At 41.5% G+C, this 23,307-nt stretch overlaps 1 protein-coding gene across 15 annotated transcripts in view; it reads right to left on the bottom strand.

Moving 5' to 3' along the window:
• The window catches only part of PICALM (phosphatidylinositol binding clathrin assembly protein), a 97,873-nt gene extending 77,800 nt beyond the window's left edge, over positions 1-20,073 (bottom strand). For 8 of the 15 annotated variants that reach the window (XM_058663701.1, XM_058663698.1, XM_058663700.1 and 5 more), the window contains exon 1: positions 19,425-20,072. In XM_058663701.1, the coding sequence (XP_058519684.1) occupies positions 19,425-19,554 (130 nt within the window). In that variant the 5' untranslated portion in view covers positions 19,555-20,072. Of the gene's footprint in view, positions 1-19,424 lie in introns of all 15 variants that reach the window. The other 7 variants (XM_058663696.1, XM_058663697.1, XM_058663699.1 and 4 more) reach the window with 2 other exon arrangements.
• Between the last annotated feature and the right edge of the window lie 3,234 nt (positions 20,074-23,307).

Below are 23,307 nucleotides of genomic sequence, written 5' to 3' on the forward strand. Positions count from 1 at the left end.
GCCCTCATACCATGTGGGAGTCTTGGAAGAAGCTCTAGTCCTGGTTTTGAATCAGTTCAGCTCCGGCCAATGGTGGCTATTTGGGGAGTGAACCAGCAGATGCAACATCTCTCTGTAAATCAGCCTTCTAAATACAAATAAATGGATCTTGGCAAAAAAAAAAAAAAAAAAACCTGTTCAAATATCTGTAATATTTGTAGGGTGAGAGATTTTTATGATTCCCACTTGAAGTAACTAAAAACATGCTATTGTTTCACAGCTTAACAAACAAATCTGACATATTACACTGTAATGAGGAAATGTTTAAGAATGAATAAGGACTTCTCAGTACAAGGAACAGGAATTGAGTTCATACGAAAAGTATAAAGGAGGGGGCATTTTCTATGAAATTATGCCTTTCTAATAAATAAATTTTAAAAGAAATAAATGAGAGGACATTCAGATAGCTTTAATAAAAGTGTCTATGATACTAAGGACATAATTCAGAACTTAAGTGGATATGTCCAACAACAGGGAATTAGTTAATTAAATGACAGTACAGTCTGACAATGAAATATTGTAAGGCCAACAACTACATGGCCCAAAGGTTGTCAGGGAAATGCTCACCATATGCAATGTTAAGTCAAAAGTCAACAACGAAGCTACATACACATCAAGAGTTTAGTGTTAGAATTTATATATCTGTAATATTTTTTGGTGTAAAATATTCAATACTTTCCAATATACTCAGTAACTAACCTAACCAGTAAACAAAGAATAAGTCAAAATCAATTTGTAAAGAAAATTTATCATTGCTTATTTAGTAATCTTATCTCAGCAAGAACCACTCTTACGTCACACAGCACACATTAACCCCATACAGAAATTAATCCCAGATCTTTTGGTCTATCAGGCAGTGGTAGGATGAACTACATTCGTTCATTTACTCAAAGAAGTGTAGAAAAGACAGTACAAGAGCCTATGTTGTAACAGCGGAGAATTTGTGGACACTGTTTCAGAAGTCAATATCTTCAGTACAAAGTCAATTTCTGACCATAAGAAATGACACTGAAGGATCTCTAGATGGCACTTCTTACAGTTAGAACATCTTACTTTATGGTGTTTCCTTTTCTCTGTTACTTTTAACTCTGAACTCTGCCTTTCCAATAAAAATAGATCCTTAAACAACAAAAAAAACCTTATCTTCAAATAAACTTATCTTCAAAATCCCATTATTCAAGACTTTATGTGCCCTCATATAAACCTATTTAATGTATGAATACATTCTAAGAAGCTTCTAAATGAGACAAATCCACATTCAGACATGTTGCATTTGTGCAATACATAGAACTGGGAACAGCTTGTATATAGTTCAAACTGGCACTGTGTCTCCCATTAATGATACCTAGAGAGAAAAACCAGGGAACATGGAATTTTTCTCCTACTAAACTGAGCCTTCTTAAAGTAAGAATATAGTCTTTAAAAAAGGGGGGGGGTGTGTTTATTTTTACTGGAATGGCAGATTTATAGAGAGAAGGAGAGAAAGATAGCTCTTCTACCTTTGTTTTTATTTCAAAGACAGATTTGAGAGAGAAGTCTTCCATCCGCTGCTTTACTCCCCAAGCAGCCACGACAGCCAGAGCTGAGCAGACCTGAAGTCAGGAGCCAAGAGCTTCTTCCAGGTCTCCCATGCAGGTGGCAGGGTCCCAAGGCTTTGGGACCATCACCTACTGCTTTCCCAGGCCACAAGCAGGGAGTTAGATGGGAAGCGGAACAAGCAGGACTTGAACTGACTCTCATGTAGGATCCTGCTACAAGTAAGGTGAGCCACTGCACAGGGCCGAAGAATACAGTCTTAAATACACTGTGATGATTGTTAATCTCTATGTATAAGACTTAGATGTGGCACTGAGAAACAATTAATTATTTTGGAAAGGGGAGTAAATTATTCCTGACCACAATGTCGTACTCCTTTAAGTCATTCTATATAATTAATGCACTTACCACATCTAATTACAGTTACTGGCTTATCTATGTGTGTCTCCCAATGAGCCTGAGATCATTGAAAGCAGTCTTGTATTCTTCTGGCCAATATCTAACAGGCTGAAAATATTAAAGCCAAAATTCAATGAAATATAACTTACCAGCCAGCTGCAGAAAATAATCTTCAGCTTAGTCTAAGATTTGGCATAGTTCATAATCTGGAAGAAATGTGTCAGCAACCTGGAGAGCAGCAATTGCTTTCTGAAGTTTATCACACCTCATATTCCTCCTCAGTGGGACAGTAAACTGCTTCCATAAAAAGTCTCTACTTAAAAAATAAAATACAGGGGCCCGGCGGCGTGGCCTAGAGGCTAAAGTCCTCGCCTTGAAAGCCCCGGGATCCCATATGGCCGCCGGTTCTAATCCCGGCAGCTCCACTTCCCATCCAGCTCCCTGCTTGTGGCCTGGGAAAGCAGTCGAGGACGGCCCAAAGCCTTGGGACACTGCACCCGCATGGGAGACCTGGAAGAGGTTCCTGGTTTCCAGCTTCGGATCGGCATAGCACCGGCCGTTGCGGCTCACTTGGGGAGTGAATCATCGGACGGAAGATCTTCCTCTCTGTCTCTCCTCCTCTCTGTATATCTGACTTTGTAATAAAAATAAATAAAATCTTTAAAAAAAAAAAATAAAATACAGGGGCCCGGCGGTGTGGCCTAGAGGCTAAAGTCCTCGCCTTGAAAGCCCCGGGATCCCATATGGCCGCCGGTTCTAATCCCGGCAGCTCCACTTCCCATCCAGCTCCCTGCTTGTGGCCTGGGAAAGCAGTCGAGGACGGCCCAATGCATTGGGACACTGCACCCGCGTGGGAGACCCGGAAGAGGTTCCAGGTTCCCGGCTTCGGATCGGCGCAGCACCGGCCCGTTGCGGCTCACTTGGGGAGTGAATCATTGGACAGAAGATCTTTCTCTCTGTCTCTCCTCTTCTGTGTATATCTGGCTGTAATAAAATGAATAAATCTTTAAAAATAAAATAAAATACAAGGCCAGTGTGGCAGCACAGCAAATTAATCCTCTGCCTGCTGGTGGTCAGATCGTATATGGGCACTGGTTCCTGTCCCAGTGGTTCCACTTTTGATCCAGCTCTCTGCTTATGACCTGGGAGAGCAGCCGAAGAAGGCCCCAGGCCTTGGGCATAGGCACCCAGGTGAGATGAGGAGGCGGCTCCTGGCTGCCAGCTTCAGATCAGCTCAGCTCTGACCACTGCAGCCATTTTTGAGAGTGAACCAGCAAATGGAAGATTTCTCTGCCAAATCTGCCTTGCAAATAGAAACAAATAAATCTTAGAAAAAAGAAAAAAACAGATAAAATGGAGTAATTCTTGGCAAAGATATCTTTTTTTGTAACAGAAGGAAGCAGGGGAACTGAAAAGATAACATCTAGAGAAACATGAATTCATAAGCTGCTGGGCACACAAAATGAACATCTAAGATATGTAATACTGGGCCCGGCGGTGTGGCCTAGCGGCTAAAGTTCTCGCCTTGAAAGCCCTGGGATCCCATATGGGCGCCGGTTCTAATCCCAGCAGCTCCACTTCCCATCCAGCTCCCTGCTTGTGGCCTGGGAAAGCAGTCGAGGACGGCCCAATGCATTGGGACACTACACCCACGTGGGAGACCCGGAAGAGGTTCCAGGTTCCCAGCATCGGATTGGCGCAGCACCGGCCCGTTGCGGCTCACTTGGGGAGTGAATCATCGGACGGAAGATCTTCCTCTCTGTCTTTCCTCCTTTGTGTATATCTGGCTGTAATAAAATGAATAAATCTTATTTAAAAAAAAAAGATACGTAATACTAACACCTGGCTAAAATTTAGCCTAACATATCACAGCTTAACACAGGCCAAATGTGTTGAACTGTCCAAACTTTAATTTTAAAACTAAAAATTGCTTTAATTGACTCAATATAATACAATTGCTTCAGGATTCTAATCAGCACATAAAGAATTTTTCCCAAATCAATCAAAACTATTATGTTTTTAATAATCAGTCCAAAAAAGCAGGTTTTAAATCTTGAAAATTTGGACCCAGCATTATGACACAACTGGCCAATGCTCCACCTCCAATGCCAGAATGGCGTATGCGTGCTGGTTTGCATCCCAGCTGTTCCACTTCCCATCCAGCTCCCTGTTTGTGGCCTGGCAAAACAGAAGATGGCCCAAAGCCTTACGACCCTGTACCCACGTGGGAGACCTTAAGTAAGACGTTCCTGGCTCCTGGCTTCAGGTTGGCTTAGCTCTGGCTGTTGTGGCCACTTGGGGAGTGAACCAGCAGGTGGAAGATATTTATTTCTTCTCTCCATAAATATGACTTTCCAATAAAATGTCTTAAATCTTTAAAAATATAAATAAGTCATGAAAATTCTCCATAGTAAATACATTCCCCAAATATTCTCAAAATTCTTTGCCAGTGACTAATATTTCAAGTGAAAAAATCATTTACTACCTCCTAACAGTATAATAATGTTGTAAACCCAACCTAAAGATCCAGAACTTCTCATTGGTGTTCTGTGTACTCTGCATTCTTACCACTAGATGGCAGACAATTGAGTTCAGATTCAATCTTATAAACAATTTCCTCAATTTTGAGATCGTTTAGGATTTTGTGTAGCAGTCTCGAAGTGTTGCTTTCCAAAACTACGTACCATCATCCCACCCCAGGTTGATCACAGGGATGAGGAAAACAATGTTTGGTAAATATTATCTTTAAGATTTTCTATTAAGGGTGCTGGAACCATGGCATCATAGGTCAAAACTCAGCCTCTTGTGCCAGGCATTCCACACAGGCGCCAGTTTGTGTTCCCACTGCTCCACTTTCAGGCTTATGACTTCACTGACCGATCTCCAGCTGCTGCGGCCATCTGGGTGTGTACCAGCAGAAAATCAGTCTCTCTCTCTCTCTCTCTCTCGCTTCAGTCCCTCTCCACTGCCCCTCCTCTCTTTGTCAATCAGCCTTAAAAAATACTTTGAAGATTTCTTGCATGTTAATATTTAATGTACAGAAAGCAACAAAAAACTATGTAATATAATAAAACCCATAATGCAAAAAATCAGAATATTATTTATACTGAATTAGGAAGCAAATGAAAGCATTAGAAGATGTAAACATTAAAAAAATCACATCGATGGTACAAACACAAGTTATTATCTGAGGATTCAAAGTTTCAAAATTATAGCACCACCTATAGAAAAGAAAATATACAAGCATCAAACAACTTAGGATCAAATACTGAAACTACAAAGTTCTTTGTACTACATCCTAAGAATTAACTAATAATTAGTCCAGTTAAGGAGTTACAATCAGTGTTCACATAAACAATCTAATACGAAGCCAAAATAAATTAAAAACTATAAAACCTGACTTATTAAGCAAAATAAAAGGTCAACTTTCCTCTACCAAAGGCGTAAGCAGAATACTCCAGAACAAGGAGTTGGGGGCGGGGGCAGTGAGAAGCAGAAAAAACAAAGAATTCTTTCATCCTAACAATACCAGGAAAAGGGAACCAAAGCTTGAGAAACTCTGCAAACACAGATCAGCATACTATTAATGGGAAGAAAAAATTATCTATAGAGTTTTTCTGCAACAGTCCTGGTTTACATCTATTGTTCCAGTATCCCACTGAGAAATCAATACCTATACACTATTTAAATTAGAAAAAAACAAGATTTTTTTATTGCAAAGTCAGATTTACAGACAGAAGGAGACAGAGGAAGACCTTCCATCCATGAAGTCCATTCTATGTCTACAACACAATCAGATCACTAAAAATCTTTATAGTTCACCTTGTAGAAGCTTTACAAATTCGGCAGGACAAATCAGAAACCCCTTTTTTCCTACAAATATTCACTACATTCTACAATATGCCAAACAACGTCCAGGAGTTAGGAATATGCAACAGTGCACAGAAAGCTCCTGCTAATATGGAGTTTTACTAGTGGATAGAAACAACAAATAAACCAATATATGCCAAACAGACAAGGATCTGTTTACCACTGAGGAAGCTGATGAGGGTATGAGGAGGAGGAGGATTCTATTTCCACATGATAATCAGAGAAAGAGTCCTAGAGATAAAGAATCTTTCAGAATTGAGGCAACAACGTTCTGGAGGACCATGGATCTGATCATATCAAATACTACATTCCACACAACGCAGAAGCATGGAGGCATCTCATTCATCCAATATACCACAGGTCTGCTTCCCCCTTTGTCAAGCCAAAGTCACACTGAACAGAAAATTCTCATTGTTATTTTGCAAAACCTCTCAATGATTCACTCCACATTTCACAATTAAAACAATCTGTTAACCTTGAGTGAGTCAGCATTACACCACTTACTACACTTCATTGAGATGTAGTAATAAATTCTGATAGAATACCTACGGCAAACAAGCATCAAAAGATCCCTGCAACTTAGAGTTAACCAGTGAAAGTTACTTGTGAAAACCCTTTTTTCAAACTGTTAAGATCAGTAACTACAATTAAAAACAAGATTAGGCCTCTTACATCAAAGCTAAAACACCGTTCACTTCAGTGGCACTAATTAGCTCGGTTTCAATTTCCATGTTAAAAAATCAGAAATGTTAATATTTAATTTTACAACATACTTGCTTAAGACAATATACTTTGGGATGTTTTATAAGCTTCCAAGTACTATTATTTTTACTTAGAACCTCATTTTATTGATATCTTCTCTCATTTGAGTAAATTACTCCTCTGCAACTTCCAATGCAAGTATATGACACTATCTCAAATCCAATGACTTCAGTAAAACCTCTAGTCTAATTTTTCTTCAAAGGGAAGTGTTATTTCTCAATAAATTTAGTTTGTTGCAGCAGCAAACAGATGAAGACAATTCCACATGACACACAGGAAAATTAACTCTAAACCTGATCAACCTGGAATGTTAAGAACTAAAACAATTAAATTTTTAAAAGAAAAAACTGCATAATCTTGGAATAGTCAATGATTTCTTAGACTTGACATTAAAAATAACCAAGAAAAATGAAATAGCATTTAATAAAATTATAAAATTTTGTATGTCACAGATCATCCAGAAAATAGCAAGAAATGCCATAGAATGAAAAAATAAATAAATAAATAAATAACTGTATACCATGCAGGAATCTAGTATTCAAAATGTAAACTACAATATTCATCTAGTACCCAGAATATTGAAAAAAAAAAAGTCAAATTAACAAACAGGGCATGGCACAATGGCTCAATTGGTTAATGCCTCCTTCAAGCACCAGGATCCCATATGGGCGCCAGCTTATATCTCAGCTTTTCCATTTCTCATCCTACTCCATAATTGTGGCCTGGGAAAACAGCTGAAGATTCCCCCAAAGCCCTGGGACCTGGTGAGAGAGCCAAAAGAAGTTTCTAGCTCCTGGTTTTGGATCAGCTCAGCTTGGGCTATTGTGGTCACTTGGGGAGTGAACCAGAGAATGGAAGATCTTCCTGTCTCTCCTTGTCTCTCTGTTAATTTCCATTCACCCAGATACTGCTGTCAACATTTGGCCGGGTTAGTTGTCCAATTTGTCCTGTCCTCTTTCCTCTGCTATGGTACCAGATGTCCTCTGAAGGCCCCAATGGGTTGTCATTTCCTCCATATGTATCTGGGCCAGCCATCCACTGTGGAGGCCCAGCTCTGACACGTGAATTCCACAGATCCTGGATGTGAGACCCCAGGCCAACCCACGCCCCCACCTGTTCCATTGCCAGACCGCTGGAAGCCCATGCACCAAATCCATACAAACATGCCACTGGGCAGTCGGTGAGCTTCCCCTGGTGTCATTGGCACCCTGGGCCACCCGACCCTGCAGGCCCTCCACCCCTAGGGCTCATGGACCTGGTACCCACCACACAGGTGGGTCCAAGAACCCAGACCAGGTGCTCTGGCCCCATTGCCCCCCCTCCCGTGGGGCTATGACAATAACATGTTCATGTAATAGTATGAGTTACAAAGATTACAATCACTCAGTATTCACTGAATACCCCACAGGGTTCCTGGCTAGGCATTTTATTAAGAGATATAGAATAGTACAAAAAAGTTCCTATCTTATACACAAAATACAAAGTCAAAACTCTATACAGACTGACACTAACAGTTTAAAAAATGCATAAGCTCTGTAATAACTGGTGATACTAGACGAGGATTTAGCCAACTGAAGCACTGCACAAGGCCCACAACCCATTAAAAGAAAAAAGTCCTCTATCATTAAAAGTGAACAAATGGGCAAAAAAAAAAATGTGGTAAAACATGACAGGTATATTCTACACCAAAATTAACTCAAAATAGATCACAGACCTAAATGTAAAATGTAAAAGTACAAAGTTCTTGGAATACAGGAGAAAGTATGGTTTAGTGATGTCAGGGAAGTAAGAACTCATATGCTGGACTTCACTGAAATTTGCTGCTCTATATAAAATACCTTCCAGGTAACAGAAAAAACTCCACAGACTGGGAGAAAACATTTGCAAATACATTATTTGGTAATTAACTGTTATTCAAAATACATGAGGAATTTCTAAAACCCACAATAAGAAAACAGAGCCTGACTTTCAGAATGGGCTAAAGATTTAAACACTCACCTAGCACAAGAAAATATACAAATGATAAGTAACCACATCAGAAAAATGCTGATTTAAAGAATGAGGTGCAGTGGGTTAGAACTGCTATTAAGGCACTGTTTGGGACACTACATCCTTTAGAATGCCTGGTTGAATCCAGTTACTCCACTTAAGACTCAATTTTCCACTGACACACATATCCTAGAAGGAACAGGATTATGGATCAAAATTTAGGGGCACTACCTTTTATATGGGAGACTGGGATGGAGTTTCGTTATGCATAAGCAACAGAAGATTTCGCTCTCTCATAAAATGAAATTTTACAAAAGGGATATCACTAATAAAACACACACATGCATGCGCACACACACACAACACCCTCTACAAATCTACTGGAATGGTCAAAATTCCAAACGCCAACAATATCAAACGTTGGGCAAGGATGTGAATAGGAACTCTCATTCCTTACTAGTAGGAATGAGAAACTGTATAGCTGCTTTTGTTGGAAGACATTTTGGCAATTTTTCACAAAATTAAACACATTTTCACCATACTATCCAGCAACTGTTATCCTTGGTATTTACACAAATGAATGAAAATTTATAGCCCACAGAAACACAGTTGTCTGCAGCAGCTTTCCTAATTGCCAAAGCTTGGAAGCGACCAAGATGTCTCTTGGAAAGTTAAATGACAAACTAGTATGTTCACACATTGGGTTATATATAACATTAAAATGAAATGAGCTATCAAAAGTCATAAAAAGACAGAGGAAACTTAAAACTTATTACTAAGTGAAAGAAACCATTATGAAACAGCTACATAATTTGTGATTCTATCTGTAACAATATATGGTGCCAACTATATGACAACTGGAAGAAGGAAAGCAATGTAAAGAAATAAAAAGATTAGTGGCTGTCAGAGGCTTAAAGTAGAGATAAAAAGGCAAAGCACAAACTACCATTAGGGCAGTTCGCCCACTCTGTATAATGCCAAAATGGGGAATGTATGTCACACATTTGTCCAAATCCATAAATGTGCAGCAGAACAAGAGAGAATATTAAGGTGAACCTTGGCCTTTTTAATGATGATTATGTCGATACAGGTTTGTCAAATATAATAAAACTGAAGCCTGGAGGTGGGTTTGATAATGGAGGACAATATACACGTGTTGAGGGTAACGGGAATAAGAGAAATTTCTCATACCTTCTAATCAACTCTGCATTGAACCCAAAACTGCTCTAAAAATAAAGGCTATAGGGCCCAGCACAACGGCTCAATGGCTAAATCCTTGCCTTGCAAGCAATGGGATCCCATACAGGAGCCATTTCATGGCCTGACTGCTACACTTCTCATCCAGCTTCCTACTTGTGGCCTGGGAAAGCAGTGGAGGATGGCCCAAAGCCTTGGGACTTGCACCAGTGTGGGAGACCCAGAAGAAGCTGCTGCCTTTGGATCAGCTCAGCTCAGCTCAGCTCAATTCTCACCATTTTGGCCACTTGGTAAGTGAACTAACGGAAGATTTTTCTATCTCTCCTCCTCTCTGTAAATCTGACCTACTTTTCCAATAAAAATAAATAAATCTGGGAGGGTTTGGGGAGGGGTGGGGAGAACCCAAGTATCTATGTAACTGTGTCACATAATACAATGTAATTACTGAAGTTAAATAATAAATAATTAAAAATAAATAAATAAATAAATAAATCTTTAAAAAAATAGAGGCTATAAACAATAATATAAATAAACAATTCTAACTCATTCATTTTCTGGAACAGAAAATCACTATGCAAAAAGTCACACTGAGACAATAGCATCTGATTTCAATGCTATAATAGTTGAGTTCAAATCCTAGATCATTTCTTCTTAGACACATAACCTTAGGCAAATTATTGAATTCCTCACTGTCTTGGTTTCCACTTCAATAAAATGTGGACAAACAATAGAGCCTCTCTTGCAAAGCTTCTAAAGAAAGTAGCAAGTTAATAAATGTAAAGGATTCAGTAAAGAGCCCAACACAAAGTACATATAGACATCTGTTAACAAAACCAATCTAGGCACAAGCACAAAGAGTATATCTATATGCTAATTTAAACTGAGGAATTATGTACATCCTGGTAATCTGGAAAAATCACATTCTGAACATACTTTTTAATACAAAAGGTTAGGCTCATAAAAATTGCCTTTTAAATTATTAGTCTAATCTAATTATACAGGATTCTCTGCCTAAATAAATACATAACAAAATGATATATTTAAGAGTAAATAAAATTCTCCAAGGTCAAATTTAAGTGTAATTCTCTCTAGAGAAAAATATAAAACAGTTTAACTTGCAACACAGAACACAAAGTAATGGAAATGCCACAGTAGCCAGGAACAGAACAGGAAGAGTAAAAGTCTTTACTTAGAAAGTCTAAGGCTATTTCTTTATAGGACCTCTTGCCAACAAGTCGTTAAGTTTTTCTTCTTTAATTTTAACAGAAAAATCATGAAATTAAGTATTTTAGAACTGAAGAAAACAAAAATGACTTTTAATGAACAATACTAACTTTCATATTCTATAGTCTAATAACTAAGGTCAAATAATGTTACTGAAATTAAATTCTAATTAAAACAGACCAATTAAAACAATATTTTAAGATTTATTTCTATTGGAAAGGGAGATTTACAGAGACAAAGAGAGACAAAGATTTTCCATCCACTGGTTCACTCCCCAAAGTTGCTACAACGGCCACAGCTGAGCTGAGCTGAGCTGAGCTGAAGCCAGGAGCCAGGAGCTCCTTCTGGGTCTCCCAAACAGGTGCAGGGTCCCAAGATTTTGAGTCATTCTCTGCTGCTTTTCCAGGCCACAAGTATCGGAAGTGGGATGGGAAGTGGAGCACACAGGACATGAACTGGTGCCATTACGGGACCCTGGCACTTGATGGCGGAAGATTAGCCAATTGAGCCACTGTGCTGGGCTCCCTCCTCCCAATTAATGTATTTCTTAAAAGGTCAAAGTAACTGTTCTATACAAATGCTTCACAAATTGAATCCAAAAGTCAAGTTACCACACAATAGTTCTTGGATTTCTCACTTGCCACTCTATAAATTCAAAGTTATATTTAAAATGTATCTATATGGGCCCGACGGCATGGCCTAGCGGCTAAAGTCCTCGCCTTCAACGCCCCGGGATTCCATATGGGCACCTGTTCTAATCCTGGCAGCTCCACTTCCCATCCAGCTCCCTGCTTGTGGCCTGGGAAAGCAGTTGAGGACGGCCCAATGCATTGGGACATTGCACCTGCGTGGGAGACCTGGAAGAGGTTCCAGGTTCCCAGCTTCGGACTGGCGCAGCACCGGCCCATTGCGGCTCACTTGGGGAGTGAATCATCGGACGGAAGATCTTCCTCTCTGTCTCTCCTCCTCTGTGTATATCTGGCTGTAATAAAATGAATAAATCTTTAAAGGCCCAAAGCCTAATAAGCATTTCTTAAAATAAAGTCCACCAATGAACCATAATTTACAGAGATGTTTCAGTTTGCCAATTGTTAGGAGCCAGAGACTTATGGGCCTTAGAGTTGGCCTACCTGACAGCCTGTTGCATTGCAAAGCCTGCTTGGGCAAGCAGGGCTACAGCAAGCAGGATATTAGGCCAAAACATCCTTTGTAGAGCAAGCAGAATAGAACCTCCACCCTTGTTCCTGTTCAAATAATTAGTTCCTCCCCTGTTTCAATATAGATGATTAGTTCCTTCCCTACTTCAATGAAGATAATTACTCCCAGGAAACTCCTCCCTTTCTTCCCCTCTCCTAGAGAAGAAGGTGTATATATATGAGTAAAAATAGAGAGAGAGGCACTCTTTTCCACCAACTACGAGTGTCCGTGTGTTTCTTGGGCCAGCAGCCCGGGGCTAGCAGCCCGGCATTCCCAGTCCACCCTCAGGGTTTGAGCGTTGTGTCCTGCAGGTCGGGACAGCCAATTACAAAAAACACCTCTAAAAATGAGTGAATGTTAAGTCCCATTTAGTTTCTTCTTTAGAATATAAACTACAGGACCTACCATTTTTCTCATAGTTAAAACACTGGTTAGGATATGCACATCCTATATGCAATTACCAGAGTATTTCAGTTCCTCTCCTGTTTCTGGCTCCTGACTCCAGCTTTCCACTAATACGGACCCTGGCGGTGGTGATGACTTAAGCAGTTGGGTTCCCACCACCCACTTGGAAGTCTGGATTGAGTTTCTGGCTCCCAGTTCTTCTGTTGTCATTTAGAAATTGAACCAATAGGATGGAACACATGTTCTCGCTCTCTGCCTCTCAAACAAAATACACAATTCACTACAGTTGACATTCTCTATCCATATGTTCCATATACAGATTCAATCAACAGCAGATATTTGTGGGGGGAAAAAAACCTGTGGCTGTACTGAACATGTACAGACCTCTTTTTGTCATTAGTGTCTGTAGAAACACAACGCTAACAATTACTTCCATTATATTAGGTTAAACAAGTAATCTAGAGAGATGAAGTATGTAAATACAAGAAGATACATTTAAATGATATGCAAATGTCATCCTATTTTATAAAAGAGGCTTGAGCATATAAGGATCTTCTGTATCCTCAAGGTATCCTGGAATCTATCCACAAAAGATACTGACAGCTAGTAGTATTTAGAATAATCAGGGGCAGGTTTTCAGCCCAGCAGTCAAGACACCCATATTCTGTATCAGAGTGCCTGTTCTACTCCTCTCTACCACCTCTGATTTAGCTTGCTTATGGTGTCTACCCAGAGAGGCAGCAGATCATAGCTTAAATACATGAGTCTGTTCGCCCTCCCACATGGAAATGCAGGTTGGGATCCTTACTCCCAGCTTCAGCCCTGCCCAGTCCTGGATGTTGCGGGCATTTGGGGAGTGAATAAACAAATCAAAGATCTGTCTCTACTTTCCAAATAAAATGAAAACATTTAGGGAGGAAAAAAAGGTACACAGATCTTGGAAGAAAACGTGTATCTGTTGACTTCTACTACCAATATCAGACATTGAATTATTTTCAAATGTTAGCATTACTTTCACTTTGACCACTTAATTACTATTTTCTGTACTTCAGAACTATTAACTACTAGAAGTCATTCAGGTCAAAAAATGAAAATATAAATCATATGGTTAATTCCTATGTAATAGAATAGTAAGTCAACACATTAATTACAAAATAACTTTATAAGAAACAATATCTTTTTGAATAAAAGTAGATCCCCAATGAAACTTCTAAATATACCTAGACAACAGAATATTAAACTTGCCTAAGCCAACAATGTCAAGACACATGTAAAGGGCAGAAAGTTGAAGTCAAGACTATACCTCAACCACCAGCTGATTGGGGCGATGAAATGTACCAGGCCCTGTGCTTCCAGAGAACACACAAGAATCTGGTCTGGGATCACCTCAGACAAAGTTTCTTTGGGGATCTCCCCAATTGAACTGCCGGACTCAGAACCCTAACCATGAAAAGAAAAAGGACAGAACAAATCAACTACCCCAGCCATATGTTGGCAGTGAAAAACTGGGCAAACGGAGACTCTAAGATAGAATATGTCAATCAGTGGATTCTTCAGCAACCTCATCGTGCTTGGAATGGCGAGACTGGCAGCAATTCATAACTGTTGAACTATCAAAACCACTTGAGCAAGACCCTCGGAGCATGCCCCACCTCAGGGACCTGGGATGGGTGGGAGACTGGGTGTGGCTTCTCCCTTTACCTCCCTCTTTACCCCAGATACAGGAAAAAATGTGAAAATAATAGTCTTAGCCACTTTCCTGTAGCCCTTGAACCTTTGTGCCCTAATTAGCTATGTAAAGATTGTCAAAAAATTTTTAAAAAATTAAAAAAATTCCTAAAATCACAATTAGAGGTTAATAAACAAAAGTTTTAAAAAAAAAGACTATACGTGATAGACTATTTTACTACAAAACACAGAAGACAAAGAAGGGGAGACATTATTTTCTATTTTTCTTCCCATTGTTGATATTGTTTTGCGGCTTTGCATTTAAAGGGATGTGTATAGTAACTATGTAATACACACTACCATACCCAGATGTAAAGATACACTGCAGTATGTATCTCTAAATCCAAATCAAAGATGTATTCCCAATGAAACTTTTAATTATATCTTGACGATAGGATGCTGGACTCCGCCACTGAACATACCCACAATTTTAGGATACACTTAGACAGCAGAATGATGAACTTGTGACTGCTTATAAAGGACTAGACTAGTGTGATAATACAGGGGAAATCAGTGGGGGGAAGGGATTTGGAGAGGGAGAAAGGGAAATCCCAGAGTCTATACAACTGCATAATTAGGGGCCCAGTGGCATGGCCTAGCGGCTAAAGTCCTCGCCTTGAAAGCCCCGGGATCCCATATGGCCGCCGGTTCTAATCCCGGCAGCTCCACTTCCCATCCATCTCCCTGTTTGTGGCCTGGAAAAGCAGTTGAGGACGGCCCAATGCTTTGGGATCCTGCACCCGCGTGGGAGACCCGGAAGAGGTTCCAGGTTCCCGGCTTCGGATCGGCGGGCATCGGCCCGTTGCGCTCACTTGGGGAGTGAATCATCGGACGGAAGATCTTCTTCTCTGTCTCTCCTCCTCTCTGTATATCCGGCTTTCCAATAATAATAAATCTTTAAAAAAAAAAAAAACAAACAACTGCATAATTAAAAAACAAAAAAGCCCAGTCATTTTATTTCTAAAGGAATATCTTGAGGCCAGTCTTCCTGTTAAGTCTGTCACATCCACCTTGGTGATCAGACCTGACAATATGCAAATTAAGCACCCATAAAAAACATTAACATTCAATATTTACTTTAAAAGGTAGTTCTGGTACATTTCAGTATTTGACATACAATTTCATATTTCACAAACTCTACCTTTAACATACTCAGAGCATTCACAAATTCTTATTTATTAAAGAACTGTTTCTGGGCCAGAACTGTGGCACAGGAGATTAAGCTGCTGTCTGTAAGGGCAGCACCTTGTATGAATACAGGTTACAGCCCTGGTCATTCCACTTTCAATCCAGCCCCCTGCTAAGATGCCTGGGAAAGCAGCAAAGATGGGCCACCATGCTTTGGTCCTGCCACCCACGTAGGAGATCTGAATGAAGCTCCTGACTTCATTCAGTCTGATTCAGTCCTAGTTGTTGCTGTCACATGGAAAGTGAACCAGTGGATGGAAGCTACCATTCTTGCTCACTCAAACTCTGCCTTTCAACTAAGTAAACACATCTTTCAAAAAAAAAATGTATTCCACAACTAAAATTATTCAGCATCTAGGTTCAAGTTACAGCACACAAACATGTGTATACCAGAGATACATTCATAATGGATGCTTAATGAAAACATCTTGAGCCGGTTTTAGGTCACATAACACAGACTGGGGCTGAAATCAGGTGTTGATGGAAATTCACTACGAATAACATGAATTAACAAATAAAGACATTAAATCCATTATTAACATAAATAATCCATTACAGGGAAACATATCAGATTAAGGCACCACCTATAATGTCAGCATTCCTTAGGAGCACTAGTTCAAGTCCCAGCTGCTTCACTTCTGATCCAGCTCCCTGCTAATGTACCTGAGGAAGCAGTGGAAGGCCCATATTTTCCACAAGGAGACTCAGAATGAATAGCAAGCTCCAGGCCTTCAGCCTGTCCCAGTCCAGGTTCCTAAAGCCACTTGCAAAGTGAACCAGTAGATGGAAGATTCTGTTCTTGCAAATAAATAACTACATCTTCTTAAAAAATGTAAATGCCAATAGACAATAAGTTCAGGAAGTATAGGACAAGTATTCATATCAAAAAGTAAGATAAAGTTTGTGAGGTCAGATAAGAATTTTTTTAACTGAAGAGTTAAAAATTTAAAAACTGTTTGTACTTTCATCGTTATGGATGTCTGACACTGTCTGTACCCGTACCCTCTTTCAACAGAATTAGAAACTACTTTCTAAGCACAAGGACTGATCTCATCCCATCCCCCAACTCTAGCTGGGAGGATTAAATGATAACAATGGTAAATAACTGCTGGTAAAATCCAAGTTCTTCAAATACAAGGTCTGCTATTCTACCTTGATTATGGCTAGTACAAACTGGAATTAGATGGAAATCATGTTTACTTCTCGAAGTACATTTCAATTTAAAAACTCTATGTTAGGGACTCTAGGTAACACTATTATCTACTAAAACATATAAGCAAAGCAAAAGGTCCTTTATTCAACAGGCATTTAATGTAATATGGAATTAAGCCACAACTCACATATTATAATTGCCACTTCCTAAAATGGAATGATCTTGGCAAGAAGTATACAATAAGCACCTCCACACTACAAGGGCTACAGAGAAAAGAGCCCTAAACATACTCTGTTACATGATGCCATTTTAAAAATGAAATTACTTTAACAAGGTTTAAATAAGTAGGTGTTACTGCTCATGACATTAACGGGTATAAAAGACCTAAGCATTGCTATTAAGCTCTTGAAAAAGGAAAAATTACTTGAAATGACAGATTTCTATATTAAGGCCTAAAGTTCATGTTATCAATACCAAGAACTGTCTTTGGAAGCCTTTTTAATTTCACAAAGCATGTTAACTATGTGTGGGAGGAAGGCGTTTAGTGGGGTACTTACTACTTACTGGTCAGGCTTTCCTTAAAATTTCATTAGTGAAAAATAACTAAAAGGGCATTTTAGACAACACAAGAAAAACGTCTCACTACTTTAAAACATAATTGGAAAAAAATAGGCATCTTAATTTTTAAACAGTATTTTAAAAAATCAAGCACTACACCATATATTCACAGATGGTAGCAGCTTGTAAATAGTAGAGGTAGAGAAAAAGAAATACAATGTGAGATCACCCTCCAAACCAACTCCCAGCCAGCATCCACAGTACAGCTAACAACATCTGTAAAGCCACGGGCAATTACTGCTCTTCGAAACTGACCTCACCAAGATTCTATTCTAACTTTTAGCAATGTGTTCTAGAATCAATGCCATCCGAAGTTACAAACTTTTAGGAAAAGTTTTAAAGGTTCTACTCATTCTTGTTATGATTTATCTTTTTGAATCAGAGAGGAAAATATAGTCACAATTAGTCTCTTCATCCCTCTAAACCAAATAAATAAATAAATAAATAAATAACAAAAAAGTAACAATGTTAGAACAAACTAAAATTTTATAGGGCAAACCACATAGTCTTTCAAAAGGATGTAAACAGAAACCTCTCATACCAAATGAGGCAAACATCCTTAAGGCCTCACAATGTATTTTAAATAATTTTGTTTTCAGAGTGCTACTATTTAAATACATTCTCTAAAAATGCAAGGACTAACAGTTAAAAACCTGCTTGCATGAGTATCTCAGATAACCCAACAGTAATGATCTTTTAAGCTTTTCCACAGCAGAGGAACAAATCACAACAAATAAGGAGTTTGACCACAGCAACAGCTTGTGCTACCAGCAATTCATGAGCACAGTATCCTGGAAGAACTCACATTTTGTACTTCTGTAAAAAGTGCAAACCTTACGGCCCAAGTCCAAATGAGAAATCAAAACACGACTCATGACAGCGAATTCTCTTTCAGGACATGCTGGTTCTTGCTTTAGCGAGCAAAGTAACTTTCATGTGTGATGAGAGTCGAGACAGGCAAATGTGTCCAGTAGTCACTTTTGAAAGGGAACTTACTATTACGATAATTTCTCTATTTTCCTCAGGAAGTTTCAGGTTAAAACGCTAGTGATTCAAAGCTGGAATGATCCACTAAGCTGTGTACCCTGAGGTAAAACAGTGCAGTGAACAAGGATGTGGATGCCAGGTTTGAAAAAGTTGGGAGTGAATGGTGTGAGAACTATGCCGCATAAACCAGTGTCCCCAAAAGACAATCAGCACAAACGAAACGTTCCCAAACAGCTTTTTAACCAGTGTTTTTGAAAAGACGCTAATCGTCTTCAATTCATTTTGAAATCCAACAGTGCACACTCCACTCAAGTTTCTAAATTCAGACCCCCAGGGTTCCCGGAATGGATGCCAACACCATCAAAGCCTTTTTCCTATTTCCCATTTGAAGGAAGGGCAGAAGCTGACAGTCAAAACTCACTATCCTCAAAAGCAGGCCAGTATTAAAATCACATTCTGTCAGAGGTAAATAAAAATCCTAACGTCCCGCACCAAACTGAATCCCTTTACTTTCACTTCCACGAGGGAGGTAATTTGGGATAAAAGTCGAGTGCTGCGCGTGATACTGAAGGAACTGAAACAACAGAGACGAGGGGGAAAGAAAGGTGATCCAAAAGAGGGACAAAAGTTGGAAGAGAAAGCCGGGAAGGTAAAAGCAGCCAGCGGAACAAATCGAAGGAGAAACCTTTCCTGAAAGGCACTGTGCCAGCTGCGGAGTTAAGAGGCTCCTGGGGCCACCGACCCGCGGGTCTACTGAATCCCGGAGGCGGCTGAAGGGGAAACAATGAGGCGCCGAGACGGGGAGCAAGCCAGGAGACGCTCAAACGAGGGCGACGAGGCGGCACGGGACCGGTGGGATGAGGGGGCTCCAGGTGCGCGACGCGGGGAGCCCGGGGGGCCCCGCAAGCGGGAGGGGAGTGGCTAGTCCGTGGCTGGGACCGTAGCAAGCCGGGGCCGCAGGCCGTGAAGGCAGGTGTGCGAGAAGCAAAGGGAACCTTCCCAACGGGCACACGGGCCGCCGTGCCACCTAAGACGCAGGCCGGGAAGACAGCTGAAGCGGGAGAGGAAAGAGATGGAGAGGAGGGCGCGGGTGTCGCCGGGAGGGAGGGGGCCCGCAGCGGGCTTCACTCACAGTCCAGGTGCTTTTTCTTGGGCCCCATGATCTCGTGGGTCGTGGCCTTGCATACTGTCTTGGACACGGCGGAGCCGGTGACACTGTGCTGGGCGGCGGTGATTCGGTCCGTCAGGCTCTGGCCGGACATCTCTGCTGCTGCTCCGCCACCCCTCCCACTCGGCAGCCGGCGGGGACTGGGACCCCCAGACGCCGGAGGTCCCCACCCCCCACCGCACCCCCTACCCCCACCAGCTCCTTCCCCGCCTGCCGGCCTGGGGCGGGGCTCAGGGCTTCCTGCTGCCACTCAGCCCGACGAGAACCGGCTCGTGACAGCCGCGGGGTAGGACACGATGTCGGGCGCGCCCGTACCCCAGCCTCAGCTCAGCCCACCCCTTTCCCTGGTCAGCTGGAGCCGAGCCGGGCAGGAGGGACAGGCAGCTGCAGGAAAATGGCGGCGCCAGGCTCCTCCTCGGAGCTTTCCGGGCTGCCCCTGGGTCACGTGACTGGGGCACCGCCCCTCCTTCTCCTTTCTCCCGCCCCCTTTTCCTTCCCTTTCCTCCTAGACGCCCGCCCTCCCTCGCTCAGCGAGGGAAGAGCGGGGCGGCGCCCGCGCGTTACGTGCTGGAACCCGTCTGGCGGGCGCAACAGGAGGCCTGCGGGCGGGGGGAGTGCGGGGCTGATCGCGTCACGTGACGCTCCCTGCCAACAGGTCGTGGGGGGGGGGTCACAGAGACCGTGGGGTGGGGCGACAAGCTTCTCTCACCCCACCCTGAGGGTGGCCTCGTGGCTGTGGTTGAAACCAATGGCTTGACAAAGAGGAGGTGCAGCTGCCTGCTCCGCTTCCCCTGAGGAAGGAGGTGTCAGAGGTCCGACTCTCAGGGCTTCCCTGGCAGAGTGCGTTTGGAGACACCCCCCCAAAGCCGTCCCTCTGGCTTAAAGGAGAAGCTCCCAACCGACTGTTTTCTAAACCCTGCTGGGCCTCTCTCTACTGTGTAAGTCTTGAAGCGCTCCCTGCTACTTAGCCCTGAAGGGTCTCTTCCCCTCACTTCCCTTGAGGGACTTGGAAATGTCACCTGCTTTTGTTTATCTCTTCACTGAAAACTCGCCAAGTTGCTGCCCATCTAAATTTAGATACACACCAACCAGTGTTCGTTCTCTGGTGTGTCCAATAGCACAGGAAACACATAACTTCACTGGAATTTGAAAGGGGAAGTAGTCAGATGATGTCAACCGCGATTAGCTTGACCCTACAAGGCTGACTGATGAAGTGATTAAATGTCCAGGCCATAGAAGGAAGTGGCCGGCCTGGGGTGTGGTACATGGAGAAGCCTCAAAGGAAGAATAGTAACAGCACCACCTGCCATCTTCCCTTTGGCCTCTTATTGGATAGGCCAGGCTTCCAAGATAAGAGATTGACACAGTCCTGTGGACATTTTACAGAACTGTTAGATCCTGAGCATCTGTTCTGTGAGGTCCAGATCTATTAAACAAAACACCTTTGAAATGTTATTAGTGCCCTACACTAAACCAGGCTTAAAAACAAACTTTAAAACCTCTATGAATGCAGTTACCGTGATAGTCATATGTAATCCTGCTAGTTTCAAATGAATGCTAACGTACTCCGAAAATCTGTGAACACCATCTGCCAGCCAAATCCCAAATTCTGTAGTTCAATCTGGTGACTCTCAAAAGATGCAAAGTTGATACCTAACATTTTATGTGCCATATCAGAAATTTTGTCCTCTGCCATTCTCTTTGTTTCACTCCTCAATGTCTCTCATTTTTTTTCTGCTAGTATGAAGGGTGAAATTTTGTAGCACCAGGCTTTTGCCAGGAACTTACAGTTTTCTGTTTTTGTAAGATTTCTTTTATTTATTCGAAAGAATTACAGAGACAGAGAGGGAACAGGTATCCCATCTACTTTTTGTGGTTTTACCCCATCCACCATTTGTGGTTCACTCCACAAATGGTTTCAGTGGCTGAAACCAAGAACCTGGAGCTCCCATTTGGGGTTAGGGGTCCGAGCACTTGGGTATCCTCTGCTGTTTTCCCAGGGGACATTAGTAGGCAGCTGCATTGGAAGTAGCTCAGGAACTCAAACTGGTGCCAATATGGGATGTCAGTGCTAGAAGTATGTGCTTAAACTGTTACCCCAAACACCAGCCCCATAACCTACAGGGGTTTTTTGGCTTGTTTTGAGTTTTTGGATTTTGAATTCCGTTTTTTTCCCAAGGCACTAGTGCTATGCAGTGTGGCCTTTTCCTGTGATGATGGGCAGCCCTGGGCTCACGAGGGGATGCCACTGCCCAGCTGCCAATGAGTTTTTTAGAATTTTTTTTAATTGAAAAGTCAGATATACAGAGAGGAGGAGAGACAGACAGAAGGATCTTCTGTCCGTTGACTCACTCCCCAAGCAGCCTTAATGGCTGGAACTGTGCCAATCCAAATCCAGGAGCCAAAAGCCTCCTCCAGGTCTCCCATGCTGGTGCAGGGTCCCAAGGCTTTGGGCCGTCCTCAGCTGCTTTACCAGCAGGGAGCTGGATGGGAAGTGGGGCTGCAAGGATTAGAAAACTGCTGCCCATATGGAATTCCGGTGTGTGTGCCGTGAGGACTTTAGCTGCTAGGCAACTGCAGCAGGCCCCAGAACCTACAGTTTTGAACCAGCAGTTTCATCCCTGTCAAGCCCACCTCTAATCTCACAAAACTATTTCCATTAGTGTATCTGCAAAACCATCAGGCACCTGAATTATCCATTTTCCTTTTTTGTCACTTATTATTATTATTATTACTATTTTACAGTACCATAGGCTCTGGGATTTCCTTTACCACTTCCCCAAATCCTCTCAAATGCTGCTTTCCCCTATATTATTTTTTTTTAAAGATTTTATTTTTATTACAAAGTCAGATATACTGAGAGGAGGAGAGATAGAGAGGAGGTGGAGCTGCCGGGATTAGAACCAGCAGCCATATGGGATCAAGGCGAGGACCTTAGCCACTAGGCCACGCTGCCGAGCCCTTTCCCCTATATTATTACAATAGTATATTTCTTCATAAATCGTCATAAGTCCATCATTGTGGGCATGGACAACAGGAGAGAGTCCAGAATCCTATTTTCATGGTATATTTAACAGTTTCACTGGATGCAAACTACATTGTATCCTCACATCTGGATATGGGAGCTTCCATTACACAGTTACTACACATCCCCTGAATGAAAACCCACAAAACAAAATCAACAACAAGAAGAAAAAAAGAAATCTATAATGCCGAAGTTAAATAACACGCTACTGAATGACTAATTTGTCACTGAATAAGTGAAAAAGGAAATCAAGAATCCTCTTCAAAAAATGGTGCTACTGTATGACCTATGAATCAGTGAAGAATATGAGACAAAAAGTGTTTTGAAGAAATGAAAATAAAAGCAAAAGCATTAAAATTCATGAAATATAGTTTCTGCTGATCTTTGTTGGTGTGATGTGTCTCCTGGGGGCAACAAATAGATGGGTTTTGTTTTTTGATCCAGTCTACTAAGCTGTGATGTTTGACTGATGAGTTTAAGCCATTTACATTCAGGGTTAATATGATTTTCCTGGGATGTTCTTCACATTTGCCTTTTTTTTTTTTTTTTTTTTTTTTTTTTGGTGGCTGTTGTATTTCTCTGACAGGTGTTCATAATAGTTTAGTTAACTCTTCTGTCACTGCCCAAGAGGATGAAAATCAGGACTTTCAGACTAGCATATAAGGCTCTTCAGGATGTAGGCCCTGATTACTGCCTGTTAAGCTTCCTCTCTTCCCAATTCTCCACATGCACCCCAGCCAATATCACTACATACTATACTTAGGTACACCATGTTGTTTCACATATCAATGGATAGGCAGCAATTTCCTTTGTTGCTTATAT

This window comes from Ochotona princeps, chromosome 4 (genome assembly GCF_030435755.1).
Source record: "Ochotona princeps isolate mOchPri1 chromosome 4, mOchPri1.hap1, whole genome shotgun sequence".
In the NCBI taxonomy this organism is placed as follows: domain Eukaryota; kingdom Metazoa; phylum Chordata; class Mammalia; order Lagomorpha; family Ochotonidae; genus Ochotona; species Ochotona princeps.